At 42.2% G+C, this 14670-nt stretch overlaps 3 protein-coding genes across 7 annotated transcripts; all 3 read left to right on the top strand.

The window, feature by feature from the left end:
- The first annotated feature begins 2384 nt into the window (after positions 1-2384).
- tnxba (tenascin XBa) lies at positions 2385-6940 on the top strand. Its single transcript, XM_040117378.1, has 14 exons — positions 2385-2505; positions 2599-2730; positions 2872-4044; positions 4196-4318; positions 4440-4583; positions 4686-4805; positions 4891-5046; positions 5146-5258; positions 5366-5498; positions 5597-5748; positions 5844-5940; positions 6040-6201; positions 6298-6461; positions 6559-6940. Exons 1-14 carry the CDS (start codon positions 2385-2387, stop codon positions 6655-6657), a joined length of 2889 nt encoding a protein of 962 aa, XP_039973312.1. The 3' UTR covers positions 6658-6940.
- A 465-nt stretch (positions 6941-7405) lies between these two features.
- LOC120784356 (steroid 21-hydroxylase) lies at positions 7406-11192 on the top strand. 3 transcript variants are annotated; one of them, XM_040118108.1, is made up of 12 exons: positions 7406-7542; positions 7762-7953; positions 8126-8215; positions 8305-8459; positions 8628-8723; positions 8979-9089; positions 9189-9275; positions 9726-9809; positions 9920-10033; positions 10130-10296; positions 10556-10659; positions 10758-11192. In XM_040118108.1, exons 1-12 carry the CDS (start codon positions 7422-7424, stop codon positions 11009-11011), a joined length of 1575 nt encoding a protein of 524 aa, XP_039974042.1. In that variant the 5' UTR covers positions 7406-7421; the 3' UTR covers positions 11012-11192. The 3 variants fall into 3 exon arrangements, with proteins under 3 accessions (XP_039974042.1, XP_039974040.1, XP_039974043.1); XM_040118106.1 differs by having other exon boundaries at positions 7406-7554; XM_040118109.1 differs by having other exon boundaries at positions 7455-7554; positions 7758-7953.
- Positions 11193-11600: 408 nt separating this feature from the next.
- Positions 11601-14527, top strand: LOC120783905. 3 transcript variants are annotated; one of them, XM_040117299.1, is made up of 8 exons: positions 11601-12104; positions 12502-12787; positions 12877-13161; positions 13240-13524; positions 13630-13890; positions 14013-14117; positions 14243-14268; positions 14397-14527. In XM_040117299.1, the coding sequence occupies exons 2-8, from the start codon at positions 12715-12717 to the stop codon at positions 14517-14519; spliced, it is 1158 nt and encodes a 385-aa protein (XP_039973233.1). In that variant the 5' UTR covers positions 11601-12104; positions 12502-12714; the 3' UTR covers positions 14520-14527. The 3 variants fall into 3 exon arrangements, with proteins under 3 accessions (XP_039973233.1, XP_039973231.1, XP_039973232.1); XM_040117297.1 differs by having other exon boundaries at positions 11605-12104; positions 12502-12783; XM_040117298.1 differs by lacking the exons at positions 14243-14268; positions 14397-14527 and having other exon boundaries at positions 11605-12104; positions 12502-12783; positions 13984-14097.
- The last annotated feature ends 143 nt before the right edge of the window (positions 14528-14670 follow it).

Here is a 14670-nt window from a genome sequence, read left to right as displayed (position 1 = left end):
ATCTCAGTGATATTTTTTCATGTTTGCTCAATTTTTTCCAACATTTTTCACTGATGCTCAGGTAAAATTGGATTAAGAAATTTCAATAAACAGTGACATATACAAGAAACATGTATAGGTATATGACTAATGCAAGGCTGTTTCTTTTTGGGTCACTTTCAAGCAAGGCACAAAACCTGAGATTGTGTAGCTTTCTAGTGGCCAGTTAAAGTGGGAGTAAGGGAGCATGAAAGTGTGAATGGGAACTCTGTGAATGTTAAACTAGCCAATGATGAAAAAAGAGCATGTATACTCACCAAAGCCCTTTTTGGAAGATAAAATGGTCTAAAATTATTAGGCATAAACCTTCCTGCATTGAACTAAGTAATAATTCAGCTCTATTGTTTTTTCATTTCTAGGAGAGACCTGGCAAATTCCCCTTTACAACTGGTCACAGAAATACAGAGGAAGAAGTTCATAATTTTATATAACAAACATACAGATCCTTCAAAGGCAATACCATCACTGGCTACTGCTGCTGGCTCAAAATGCTGTTTACTCTAGGACTTCTCCTCCTTCTCAACCCATTTCCCTCCTTTCAAACTACGACCAATGAGAAAAAAGACTTCACAGGAGGCAATGTGACCAAACCCAGTGCTGTTTTCACTCTTTCAAAACCAAAAACCACTTCTACTCTCACCAAACAGACCGTTCGCTCTGCCCTAAAGCCAAACACAGTCAATCAGACAATTTTGGCCGCTCCAGCCACCAACCAAAAACCTCCAACATTCAATGCTACAGTAACCACCAAAAGCAAGGCCAGCCCTGCAGTAATTCAAACCACCCCGTCAACAGCAGTAAAGACTGCTGCAGCCAGTGGCACGATCCCCAACAAAGACAAGCACACATTCTCAGTCAATCAGACAGTTTTAGCTAAATCTCCTTCAGCCAGTGAAGTGAGGGCTAGTAAAGACAAGCCTGCCCCCCCTGGAACTCCAAATTTTCAGTCAACATCAATAAAATCTGCCTCAGCCAGTGGTACTAAAACAACCAAAGACAAACTCCAACCTTCAGTCAATCAGACTGTTTCAATGAAATCTCCTTCAACCAGTGATGGGAAGATTGCCAAAGACAAGCCTGCCTCCAATGTAGTTCAAAATGTTCAGTCCACATCCACAAAGTCTGCTCCTGCCAGTGGTGCTAAAACCACCAAAAACAAGCCCACAGCCTCCGTTAATCAGACTGTTGTGGCTAAATCTCCCTCCACCAGTGATGTGAAAAACTCCAAAGACAAGCCTGCCCCCAATACAGTTCAGACCACTCTGTCAAGACCAGCAAAGCCTGCTACAACTAGTGGTTCTGCAGCCGACAAACATAAGGTTACAACCTCTGCCAATCGGACTGCTGTAATCAAGGCTCCCACCACCACCAAAGACAAGCCTACCCCCAATGCTGTTCAAACTCTTCTATCAACAGAAGCAAAGATCACTACAGGTAGTGGTTCTGCAGCAGACAAAGATAAGGTCACAGTCTCTGCCAGTCGGACCGCTTTACTCAAGACTCCCACCACCACCAAAGACAAGCCTGCCCTCAATGCAGTTCAAACTCTTCTGTCAACACCAGCAAAGGTCGCTACAGGTAGTGGTTCTGCAGCCGACAAAGATAAGGTAGGAGCCTCTGCTAATCGGACTGCTGTAATCAAGGCTCCCACCACCACCAAAGACAAGCCTACCCCCAATGCAGTTCAAACTCCTCTATCAACACCAGCAAAGGTCGCTACAGGTAGTGGTTCTGCAGCTGACAAACATAAGGTTACAGCCTCTGCCAATCGGACTGCTGTAATCAAGGCTCCCACCACCACCAAAGACAAGCCTGCCCCCAATGCAGTTCAAACTCTTCTATCAACAGAAGCAAAGATCACTACAGGTAGTGGTTCTGCAGCAGACAAAGATAAGGTCACAGCATCTGCCAATCGGACCGCTGTAATCAAGACTCCCACCACCACCAAAGACAAGCCTGCCCCCAATGGAGTTCAAACTCTTCTTTCAACAGAAGCAAAGGTCACAACAGGTAGTGGTTCTGCAGCTGACAAAGATAAGGTCACAGCCTCTGCCAATCGGACCGCTGTAATCAAGACTCCCACCACCACCGAAGACAAGTCTGCCCCTAAGGCAGTTCAGACTCCTCTGTCTAAACCAGCAAAGGTCGCTACAGGTAGTGGTTCTAGAGCAGACAAAGATAAAGTCACAGCCTCTGCTAATCAGACCACTCTAATCAAGACTACGACCACCACCAAAGACAAGCCTGCCTCTTCACAACCAATCAAGGTGGTGATCAGTGATGGCTGTGACTCAAGCAAAGCCAGGGAGCAGGAGCTGAAGTTAAAGCCTGGTGCTCCTCTGGTGATGACGCATAAGATCAGCTTGTTGCCCGGTGGCTGTGCCGGGGAATGTGAGGCTGAGATGGCTGCACTGAAAGGACGAGTGGCCCGACTGGAAAGAGAGATGTCCCTTCTAAAAGAGAAATGTATGATTCAGTTGTATTCACCAGATTACTATTTTGACACAACTCACTAGAGATGTGGACTTAATAATTGATGTTATTTTTGTTGCTGCACAGGTCCATGTTCTGCAAATTGTCCAGATGAATGTAGCGGCAATGGGGAATGTGAGAATGGGAAATGTGTCTGCCATCAGGGATTCATGGGTCCAGACTGTAGTAAGTGTGCCCAAGGAACTGAGTGTAATAAAAGTAAGTGAGAGTCTGCACTGTTATTTGGATGTGGCAGCATTAGAGATTCATATTTTTAAGTGAGAGAAAATATTTTTTTATTTGCTGTTTGACTAATATTTCATTCATACTTTTATCTCAACCTCTACCCTGAAATTTCAGAAGCTGGCAAAGGCAAAGCCAAGGAAACAGTGGAGATAGTGACCCTGCAGAAAAAGGACCAGAGGAAGGAGACTGAAACCAAAGAGAATGACAGCAGACCCAGAGTGGCCACTAATGCTAATCCAGGTCTTGTTAAAACACAAGCAAAACAAGAAGTTTCTGTTAATAAAATAACTATAAAAGGTTCCTCAAGTTCCACAAAGACCAGTCGCCCAACTGTTGGTCAAGTTCTCCTGAAACATGAGGGAAGAAAGCCAGAAGAGGCCCGCAAAGGCAAAACCACAGTCCTGGCCTCTAAAAAGGTTCTCCAAAAAACTGACCTCAAGCTTGTTAAGGAAGGAACTGCCAGTAAAACATATCCTAAATCTGACCATCTGAAAGATGAACCTCATACCAATGTAACCCAGGGTAATGTGAAGAAATCTAATGGCACTGCTAAAATTGTGACCATTCTGTCCCAGGTCATGGGAACAAACAAAACCAGAATAGGAAAGGAGATCCTGGAGCAATCCACGCTGGCTGAGAAAAATGTTACTCAATCATCTGGACATCAACGCATTAAGACAGTCAAAGTAAATACTATAAATGTACAATCTGTTGACAACAGAAACACTGAACCTGGAAAAGGGAAAGTTACACAGCAGAGTCAGTATGTAGTGAATGCATCTATTGTGGCAACATCAGATGAGGCTCAAGCTCTGCAGAACAAAACAAGTATCCATGGCTCTAGGATGAATAAAGGGATGGGTGGATCCGGATTAGGTTCTGTGAAGGTTGTGAACATTTCCTCCTACAGCTTCACCGTCACGTGGTCAGCACCACAAGGGATGTTCAAGAATTTCACTGTGATCAGAAGAGAACCACGGACAGAGGGCGATGAAGACGACCATGAGGAGTTTGAGGAGGAAGCTCTTGAAGGAGACAAGTCATCCACGGCTACGAACCCAACTGAGGTCCAGGTACAGACCGAGAGCACCGACACAACTGTCTCATCTGGTAAAACTGTTGGATCAGTAGGTAAAGCTGGAACCAAGAGGATCTCCATGATGGTCCCTGGCAATGTACGCTCTGTGGAATTCAGTAACCTTCGGACAAACACGCGTTATGTCCTGCACATATATGGTACTGGTGCTGAAAGAAGATCAAAGATTCACAGAGTAACTGCAGTTACAGGTGATTATAGTTGTACCACATTCTTCAATTCTTCATAATTCCTCCACTACTACCAGGAACACAATCAGTACTGGAAGAAATGAATACAGTATATATTCAAGAATGTCTGAACAAAAATGTGAATAAAATCCCCTTATTTTGTTTTTGCTAGGTCCTGAGCCATCCACAGAGATGGTTTTCAGCAATGTAACAGAGTCTTCTCTAAGTGTGTCCTGGTCCAAACCAAAGACCACATTCACAGGCTTCAGGGTCACATATACCAACATTGTCACAGGTCTGTCAAATGCAGTTCTATAAACTGCAGGTCATAATTCTTGTGTTTAATGTCAGCCAGTGTGGATATTTATTGAGAGTGTTTAGTGTTTTGGTGTGATATTTATGATGTATCCTGCTAGGGGAGAGCCGCTTTGTGGTTGTGGACCCTCAGCAGTCTTACATGGTTCTTTCCGAGTTGTCTGCTGGATCCTCCTACATTATCTCCGTAACTACTACACAAGGCAGAGCCCAGAGTGATGCCCTTGTGTCCATTATCACCACAGGTACACAGTTAGATAAGCTCAATGTTTTGTACATGTACTTTTTGGTTGCCTTGATAATTGAAAACACCAACAAACACACTATGGAATGTCTCTTGACTGCAGTGCCTGCTCCTCCAACACATCTTCAAGTTGTCAGTGTGTCAGATACCAGAGCTGTGCTGCAATGGACACCCAGTCTGGGGAAAGTAGACCGCTTCATCATCAGCTATGAGTCCTCCAAGAGTGAGCATGGCAACATTAGCCTAATGACTAATGACAAAGTGCTAATGACTACACTAAGTATTATTAATCCTCCTTCTTGCCACAGCTCCTAATGTGACAGTGACAGTGATGCTGTCTGGAAACTCAGTGGAGCACCAGCTGAGAGGTCTTCAGAGAGGCACCTTGTACAAGGTCAAAGTCCTGAGCCAGAAGGACAGTCTCCAGAGTATGGCCATCACAACCACATTTACTACTGCCAATGGTGAGTAAAGAGGGGAAAAATAAAGTTAGATCAGTGCTGTTTATTTGCTAAGTTCTACAGAATTTGTGTGTAAACGAAATGCTTTTTTGTGTGCCTAAGTGGTTAAAGCCAGCGAGGTGGGTGCTCGTTCTGCAGTGATAACGTGGAAAACTTCCACTGTTGTTTATCACAGCTACAGAGTGATATATCAGGTGGCAGGAGAAGAGACAAAGGTGAAAAACTTTCCTCCGTCATAGGCACATTCAATACATACACAGCCTTATCATTTACAGAACTGTCTAAGCGATTAACTTTGCGTGTCTTTCTGCATATACATCAGGAGGTGATCCTGGACCCAACCATCACAGAGTATAAGCTGACAGGGCTGCTACCCATGTCACGCTATACAGTTCTGGTACAAGGCGAGAGAGATGGACACTACACATCCGTTGTCACCACAGAATTCATCACAGGTAATAAATGTAAAGTGTTGCAACCACTGCCAGTTTATTTGCTCTGTTTATACTCATTTGTTTATTATCCAACTAATGCTTCTTTTTCCATTCTTTAGGTAATCTACGTTTCCCTTTCCCTACTGAGTGCTCTCAGGAGCTGCTGAATGGAGCCCTGCAGTCAGGAGAGGTGGACATCTACCCGCAAGGAAAAGAGGGACAAGCGGTCAGAGTCTACTGTGACATGGAGACTGATGGAGGTGGCTGGACGGTGAGACAAATTGCTGTTACTTGAATGAAACTTTGCATTTAAGAAATGGTAGAATGGGTTTAGAAATTAGACAACAATCTGGTACATGTTCCCAGGTGTTCCAGAGGAGGATGAATGGAAAGACAGATTTCTACAGAACCTGGAGTGAATACAGAGCTGGCTTTGGAAACCTAAGCGAAGAGTTCTGGCTCGGTACAGTTGGAAATAACGATTATTACCACCACATCTGTATCAAAATATTATTCATTAAAGCAGCCTAACCTATGTAATCTTTCACCCTATGTACATCAGGAAATGAAGTTCTTCACAACCTGACCAGTGTCGGCCCTGTGAGTCTGAGAGTGGATATGCAATCTGGAAATGATACAGCTTACGCTCACTATGCCAATTTCTCCATCAATTCAGAGGAGAGGCACTATACTCTTACAGTGTCCGGCTACACAGGAACTGCAGGTGAAAACTGTATTAAAATGAACATATGCAGTATAAACTATATTATACAGTAAATGCCTGAAAATCCATACTGCAATGTCACTATTTCTCTGTCAGGTGACTCTATGAGGTACCATAATGGGCGTCCGTTCTCAACCCGGGACAAGGACCCTGATCCTCTGGGGATCCACTGTTCCAAGGCCTACATGGGAGGCTGGTGGTACAAGAACTGCTACAAGACCAACCTCAATGGTCTTTATGGCATCAACAGTAATAATCAGGTATGATTTGTGTCCAATGAATTTTAAACTGTTTTATCTTTTGTGATACAGCAAACTGACCAAACACCATCACTTTTCTTTTTCTGTTCTGAAACAGGGAATCGTCTGGATAGACTGGAAAGGTAAAGACTCCTCCATTCCCCTCACTGAGATGAAGTTCAGACCATCCAGGTTCTCCCCTGCAACTCATGGCTAAGGATACACCAGTCTTCACGGGCTCTGTGACCAGAATATCTTATATGTGACACAGAGTTAGAGCTCCAGAAATCCAGAGGAGGGGGGATCTCACAGTCACTGCATGTCACTTTCCAACTGAAATTGCATGTGCAGTGGTTTTGATAGCCATAATAACAGCTATCAGTATATTTGATTCAATGTGTAAGATTTTTTTCTGAGCTGTTTTTTGAAGAAGTATACCAAAAGAGCAGAGAAAGGTTTTTAGTTGCAACTTTTTGTATGCTGTTCTACTTTTCTGCCCGAACTGTCCATTTCAACACAGTTTTGTTTTGACTCTAATGCCTTCTTGTGCACCGTCATACTATGGTATGCCACCCCACTACTACTGTAATTAAAAATGCACTGTCTCACTCGCAGGAATAAATGTGGCTAATGTGGGTCTCAAGTGTCATTGTGTCATTTTTTTATTTTCCCTGCAGTCTTTTTCTACAAGATAAACAAACGCCAGCATTGCTGACTACCCATGTCAACTGTGATGTGTTGTCTTGCCCTTCAGCAAGAGCAAACCATGTTCATCAGGCTATCTCTTGTTACACTTGTTGCATTCATCTCATAATCAGATACCATGACCTAAAAAATATTTATACGTCCTTGATTTTGGTAAAAAAACAAAACAAAAAAACAACAAACTGACATGCTGACAGACTGTTGAGATGACTATAAAAAGGATAAGAAGTGCGATGACCAGCATTCTGAAGTGGGACACCAGCAAGGAGCCACAAAATGGCAATAGAAATATCAGTGATCAGTTTGGGAGTTGTATTCCTAGTTGTACTGCTGCTGAAGGTACTAAGTTGCATTTCTGTTCGGAGAGATACATCTGTACAGGGAGATTACAAGGGAAGTAAGTCTACAGGTAAATGTTTTTTTTTTTGCCTTTATACCTATATTTGACCATGCTGGTTGTATTTCACTTTCATGAAAATATATTGATTAATGAAAGGGACATTTATTCCATACCTAGATAACTAGAACACAGAAGTTGATTATTGGTTGAATGGATTTATATAAGTTGTAATCAAGCGCTCCCTATCTTACCTTTGTCTTTTCTAACTCGAGCCAGGTGCTCAGTCTGGACTTCTGCACCATCTCTACCAGTATTTTCCCGACTCCTCATCTCCCTCCCTGCCAGGTCCTCCTAGCCTTTTCATCATTGGCAATATGATGGAGCTGGCACACGATCATCTGCCAATTCACTTGACCAATTTGGCACAACGCTATGGACACATTTACCGGCTGAAATGTGGAAACATGAGTAATCATCCCCTTTCAGATTTTTTTTTACTCAATATTATTATATCACATGCTCACATAAAAATATGTATATATATATAAAAAACAAGCAAATCAACACAAAGGAAAATGTTATTGTGGACAGTGAAGTTCAGATGACCACCACACCAAAACCCTGTTGTGTTTTTTTCCAGCCATCGTGGTACTTAGTAGTAGTGAAGTTATAAGAGAAGCACTCGTGAAGAAATGGTCTGACTTTGCTGGGAGACCAATTTCATACACAGGTAAGAAAACTCAAACTTCTTTTTCCATAATAGTATGCATAATAAATGTGTTATCGTATGTCCTAATAACCTCTACTGACTTGTATCAGGTGATACAGTGTCTGGGGGAGGGTGCTCCATCTCGCTGGGGGACTATAATGAGGAGTGGAGGGCACAGCGTCGTCTCGTCCACAGTGCTTTGCAGCGGTGCTGCCAGCAATCTTTGCATGACGTGATTGAGAGACAGGCACTGCATCTGCGAAAGGTACAGATGACGGGAGGAACAGATTGTACATCAGCAGACAATATGGTGCCTTATCTCAAAACCATAATAGCCTGTAATGAGATAGCAGAGATCCAGACAGCAAATCGAATGTTGTATGAATGTATGAATGTATTTCAAAAGATACCTCGTTGGCTGTTCACTGTTTAGGTTTTGATGGACTATCAAAGCAGTGCTGTAGATCTCTCCGAGGATTTTACAGTGTCAGCCAGTAATGTCATCACCACTTTGGCTTTTGGAAAAGAAGTGAGTATCTTTCCTCTCGCAGCTCAGTTTGTACCTCTGGGTGAATTAAAGAGAGATTTTTGCCTTTTATAACAGTTGTGGTTGTGGCAGAGCAGTGCTTGGTTGCCTTTTTATGCAGGGGACTGGGGAATTCCACTGTTTCTGTTGCCCTTTTTAGCAGCTTCCATTACTTAGTGCATTCATAATGTGCTATTCGGTTAGTGGACACTGCATTTCATTGGCAGGATGTATTAAAACATAACTCTCTCTTCCTAGTATGACAAAAGTTCTCCAGAGCTGCAGCAGCTGCACTGCTGTTTGAATGAGATTGTTGCTCTGTGGGGCTCCTTTTGGATTTCTGCTCTGGACTCCTTCCCACTGCTCAGGGTCAGTAAATATCAACCGACCTGACTGTAGATCACAGGAAAGACTAAGAGTTATCTTTAGAATGGTATTTCACACACTGTGACATCTCTTCTCTCAAAGAAATTACCAAATCCTGTGTTTTCCCGTCTCCTGAAAGAGGTGGCCAGGAGAGATGAAATTATAAAACAACACATCAACAATTACAAGGTTGGTAAAAACAAATGCCAGAGAATAAAGGTTGAAAATGTGTTAGTTGGAAAAAAATACAATGGAGAGGTCTAATTATGCTGAATTGCTCAGCTCATAGGCTCAAAAAAAACAAACAATGTTTGGTGTGGCTTAGTGATTAGAAAACACTTGTGCAATAAAATTCTGTCAAAACAAAATGCCCAAATGTCAAAATCCCTTAAACCAAATCAAGCAGTCACAATCATGAAATGAGACACATTATCCTCTAAAGCCTAATATAAAGTAGGTTTTTTTTGGCCTGCTTGAACACATTATTATAGAGCCAAAGAGAGAGAGCAAGTATGAGAACTAATCTCAAATAAATTCAAATCATAGACACAATTCAAATCCAAGTTGGATATGTATAGTTGGTGAATCCCAGCTCTGCTATGTTCATTTTAAGCAGCTGTTACTTTGTTGTCTGTGCAGTCACAAGACCAAAAAGATGAGGGTACCATCACAGGATCCCTCCTCCAGGGCCTTGACAAATATCACAACACAGAACATGGAGAGGTAAGTACACTGAACAGTGAATACCAGGGGAGATCAATATGAAATGTTCTGGGAGCAGAGTATGAAGTGGATTTGGAGGTGTTTGTATATTATCCCCCTCTTGTCTCCAGCTCCTTACAGATACTCACATTCACATGGTAATTGTGGATCTTCTCATTGGGGGAACGGAGACCACGGCAGCCTGGCTGAACTGGACTGTGGCCTTCCTTTTGCACAGACCAGAGGTAGGGCACAAAACAAAACAAAAAACAAAAAACAAACCATCAACACACCCTGAAGTTCATCTAAGTATAACTGTCTTGGCTTATTTTAATCTTCAGGTTCAGACCAGGGTGCACGAGGAGTTGTGTACAGTACTAGAGGGACGATACCCCAAGTACAGTGACAGACACAGGCTTCCTGTCCTGTGCTCTTTGATCAACGAGGTGCTCAGACTCAGGCCAGTTGCCCCGTTAGCCGTGCCACACAGAGCCATCAGAGACAGCAGGTCAGATGAGCCACAAGAAAAAAGGGAAAATGAAACGACACACAAAAAGAGTGACTGAGATCCTTTATCTTTTAGTTGGAGCCTTTTATTGATGAGGGCCCAGACTTTTCTTAGGCACCGGTACAGGTTGATACACTACAGACTAGTTTACAAATCTGGCACAGATTTTCTTTTTGCTCTGCTTTGGACATTTTTCACAGTATTTCACCTGCTTTTCACTTTGCATTATGGCAACTGAATAGTCCCCACATATATTTAGTATTGCAGGTTACTTCATCCCTAAGAACACAGTCATCATTCCTAATCTTTTTGGGGCTCACCATGATCCTGCAGTTTGGACTGACCCATACAGCTTCAAACCAGGTACTGCTCTAAGTAATGGGCGAAGTGCATTCCTTTCACTCTGCTCTGCAGACCTAGTAGCTACTCCTTCTCTTTCTCTCTCTCACTCTCTCCTTCAGAGCGCTTCCTGGAAGGAGGAGGAGGCTCCACCCGTGCGCTGATCCCTTTCGGAGGGGGTGCTCGGCTCTGCCTGGGGGAGTCTGTTGCCAAAATGGAGCTCTTCCTGTTCACTGCCTATTTGCTGCGAGATTTCCAGTTCATCCTTCCTGAGAGCGAGGCCTCTCTGCCCGACCTGAGAGGAGTTGCTAGTGTTGTTCTCAAGGTCAAATCCTACACAGTTATAGTACGTCCAAGACCTGTGACTAATCCCTGAACTGCAGAGGGTGTACGGCTGACTTGTTCTTAAACATTAGTTTGATTGTGTGCAGATGAATGATATTTTAAAATCTAAATATAATTACAGAACCTTCACATGTATGTTTATCATCAGTCCTTCCTCTGTTTGTCTGCAGTGTCTGAAATCCTGATTAAAATAGCCTGTTAATGGGCTCAGAACACTGAAATTATTTCAGTTATTTATTTGATCATTGCTAAACATCATATATAAATCCAGGAATTTATTTCATCTGTGGTTAGGCAAAGCAAGCTGCATTGTTAGCACCTGTGTTAATAATAAAGTGATATACATGTAAATAATGGTGGAGAAGGGAAATTACGAGAATGGGGAAGCAGTTGGTCAGATTTTTCCAGAAAGGAAACTGAAACTGAGGAGCTGACAGAGGGAAACCTTAAACCAATCAACACGGTTTACGTGGAGCTGCATGTGAATCCAGATCTAGGGGGTTGTCCAGTTTACTGTAAACTGGACAAATACCTGTGACCTGTGACCGGTAATGCTGCAACAAGGAGAATATCTGTCATAGAGTCTGACAGCATCACCCAGTGGACAAACACTGAACCTACTACCTCCATTCAGTGGAAAAAACGTTCAGTAGCTCGCTCTCTCTCATGTCATTGCTCTTCATCACTGACTTGGAGGCATGTCCTGTAAAAGTGTTTGCAAATTCACATTTAATAGCCATCTGATGAGAGATAACAGTGATAGCGGGGGTTACTACAAAGTTATGTGTGCTTGAACATGTCACAAACAGGAAAAATATTTTTAAAAACCCACAAAAATAGACAGAACACATGAAGCATTAATTTGTATAGCGGCCACAGTTTAGTATTGAATTGCTGGGTTAATTTGAGAAACAAATGAACATGGGTTCCTCTCAGGGGCTGGTCTTAACTTAAATGTCATTTCCTGAAAATGTGTTTTTGACAACTTTTGCGATCAGAAGGTTTTGCAATAAGCAAGAAAATTTGCAAAGAGAGATCCTCTGAGAGAAAGATGATGTCTTCCTCACTGCTGGGACTCTGTCTCCTGTCTCTTATATGGGCAACAGCTGGAGTTCAGTCATCTGGTAATTATGAAAACAAAAAACAGAAAATGTTCTCTTGTTAGTTGTTACTGTTGTATATTTATTTTGGGATATGACTTGATAAATCCTTGCTCAATGACCTAATTTACAAAATCTTCAGGCACTGCATGAAGTATTGTAAAAGATTCACCGTTAAAATGAATTTAACTGAATCATTACTGTACAAATAGTGGTTTTCCAGATAAACTAGAACAAAAATGTGAAAATAATGCATCAATATCAGCTGTGTTTGTAAGTATGCTAAAGGTCACTGTTATCTCATACCTTTATTTTTCAGTTCTGATATTGAATATTGCTCTGGCAAATGTAAATTAGATTTTCTACAGAACAACCTGATGACTTGGAAAATTACATTCTTCTTTATCATCTCCTCCAACAGATCATTTGGTGCTCTTTGCCTTACCTAGAGACAGTGTTACTTTGCCATGTGGCATTCCCCCTGTTAGATCCTGCTCCTCTATTAGCTGGAACATGACTGGAGAGTTTGGTTCAGTTACTGAGGTGGTGAAGGCTGGAAGAGTGACAGCTCCAAACCTTCACAGGCTCGGCCTGCTAAAGGACTGCTCTCTGGAGATTCATCGCCCTGTACTCAATGATGCACGATTTTACTCTTGTTACAGTGGAGCACTCAGTTCGGGTGTTTCCCTCCAGAGTCTTGAACGTAAGTGAGTTGTCCTGGTACCTCAAACAATTCTTGAATAAGTTAATAGTAGTATCACAGTATTCACATTTTCTTTTTTTATTCATTCAACAGTTACTGAGAGCTCAACTCCTGTGGAGGGCACAATAGAGCTTCATTGTTTCCTCAATAGATATAAAGGACACGTTGGCTGTAACAACACACAGATACATATCAAGTGGAGTACAGAGGATAATACACCAATAAACGGAAATAGATTTCGCTTTGAAAACCCCTCTGAATGCTTCTCTAAACTGATCATCAATAAAAAACCGACTGACCATCGCAGAAAATGGAAATGCCAACTCACTCAGAATAATGTGATTAAAGCCACCGTCAGTTATACAACAATAGTAACAGGTACTAAAATGTACTCATTGCAAATGAAAGATGTGGTTTAATATGTACAAAGTGTAACTAGTGCTCCCTTTGCCCCAGATGGCGTAGAGGAAGTGTTTGCTTCAGCGGGTGAGTCAGTGTCACTCTCTTGTGGCAACAATGCCTCTCGTGGTGTCAGCGGCGGCATAAAGTGGACTGTGGGTGGAAGAACACTAACAGATGATACCTCACCAAAAAATGGCCAGTCAGAGGCCTTTCATGTTACTGAAGACTCATCACTGTTCATTAGTAAAGTGAGGGCTCTGAATGCTGGAGAATACCGGTGTTCAGAGTCCACTGATCAGAAAAAAGCGTTGAACAAAATCAGACTGCACACCCTCGACGGTGAGTGTCAAAACTCTGTATGTGCCAAAACAGAACATAAACTATGCCACAAAAACTGTCTGTCACTGCTAGTAAAACATTTCCTCTCTCATGTTTGTCTTTAAGTTACTTCACAGTGTGGGCCAGGAGGAGTGAATCTCACCTTGACTTGTGTGCTTGCCTGCACTAAACAATGTGAAAAAGACTTCACTTTAACTTGGTCTGGAAGTAACCAAAATAGCTGGCAGAGCGGTTTAATGAATGATAGTAACACTCTTACAAACAAGCTTTTTCTCCCAGTTTGTTCAATGAGATCGGAGGATATAACCTGCTCTGTGCAAAGAGAGGGTGCTGTGATGGCATCGAAGACGTGGCGCTCTGTTAACTGTAAGTATGCATTGCACTATTGCTATTGTTGCCTTTTTCTCATGAATAAAACCCACACATAAGACAAAATGCACCCTTGTTCCTGAAACTTAGGGAAGATTATAAAAATGTAGTCTTCCCAGCTTTGCAAACACCTGCATGGCTAGCACTTCCTCTAGGCCTCCTGATATGCGTAGCTGCTGGAGGACTCTACGTGTACATGAAGAGGAAAAGCAAAAAGGCTGCAGGTACTGATTCTCTTTAAGGAACCTCACATCCAAACTGCAGCTATTCTGTAATGATGTTTTGAGAGCCTTGATGAAAATAAAATGTTACCTGAATGACTGGTGTTTTCCTGCATCCCTGTTTGTAGCAAATGAACAGTCAAGTATTGGAATGGTAAGAGGAAACACTTAAGAAACAAAAAGACAATGTGCTAAAAAACAATAGTTAAAAGCTTTTTTTCGGTCAAGGTGATATATCCGAATGCAATAACTCTTGTATTCCTCTCCATTTCTTCTTCACAGACTCATGTTTATGAGGTCATTCAGGATGTAAATAATGAGGAACTACAACAGCAAAGAGAATCTGACAGAGAATCAGCCACCACCACCGTCAGCTTCTATGACTTATTACAAGCTGTTAACTAGAGCTAAATAAAAGTGTGTACTTTCGTCTCCATTTGTCACCTTGATTAAGTAATTTCACCGCCATCAGTAAACTTAAAGTACGTTTTCCAAAACCTGTGTTCAGCGTCTATGATCATTCATCATCCTACACATATGTATTCTAATTGGATGA

This window comes from Xiphias gladius, chromosome 22, assembly GCF_016859285.1.
Source record: "Xiphias gladius isolate SHS-SW01 ecotype Sanya breed wild chromosome 22, ASM1685928v1, whole genome shotgun sequence".
Taxonomy (NCBI): Eukaryota; Metazoa; Chordata; class Actinopteri; order Istiophoriformes; family Xiphiidae; genus Xiphias; species Xiphias gladius.
Note: the sequence above shows the minus strand (reverse complement) of the source record. Positions and strands in the feature narration are given on the sequence as shown.

Bases quoted from the DNA above. Each gene is read 5' to 3' on its own strand.
- LOC120783905 (XM_040117297.1), top strand. From the start codon at position 12,032: ATGATGTCTTCCTCACTGCTGGGACTCTGTCTCCTGTCTCTTATATGG. The intron at 12,784-12,876 runs GTAAGTGAGTTG...TTCATTCAACAG, and splicing joins TTCCCTCCAGAGTCTTGAAC to TTACTGAGAGCTCAACTCCT. The intron at 13,891-14,012 runs GTAAGTATGCAT...TAGTCTTCCCAG, and splicing joins GACGTGGCGCTCTGTTAACT to CTTTGCAAACACCTGCATGG.
- tnxba (XM_040117378.1), top strand. From the start codon at position 2,385: ATGACGCATAAGATCAGCTTGTTGCCCGGTGGCTGTGCCGGGGAATGT. The intron at 2,506-2,598 runs GTATGATTCAGT...GTTGCTGCACAG, and splicing joins GTCCCTTCTAAAAGAGAAAT to GTCCATGTTCTGCAAATTGT. The intron at 4,319-4,439 runs GTCTGTCAAATG...GTATCCTGCTAG, and splicing joins ATATACCAACATTGTCACAG to GGGAGAGCCGCTTTGTGGTT.
- LOC120784356 (XM_040118106.1), top strand. From the start codon at position 7,422: ATGGCAATAGAAATATCAGTGATCAGTTTGGGAGTTGTATTCCTAGTT. The intron at 8,216-8,304 runs GTAAGAAAACTC...GACTTGTATCAG, and splicing joins GAGACCAATTTCATACACAG to GTGATACAGTGTCTGGGGGA. The intron at 10,297-10,555 runs GTCAGATGAGCC...ACATATATTTAG, and splicing joins AGAGCCATCAGAGACAGCAG to TATTGCAGGTTACTTCATCC.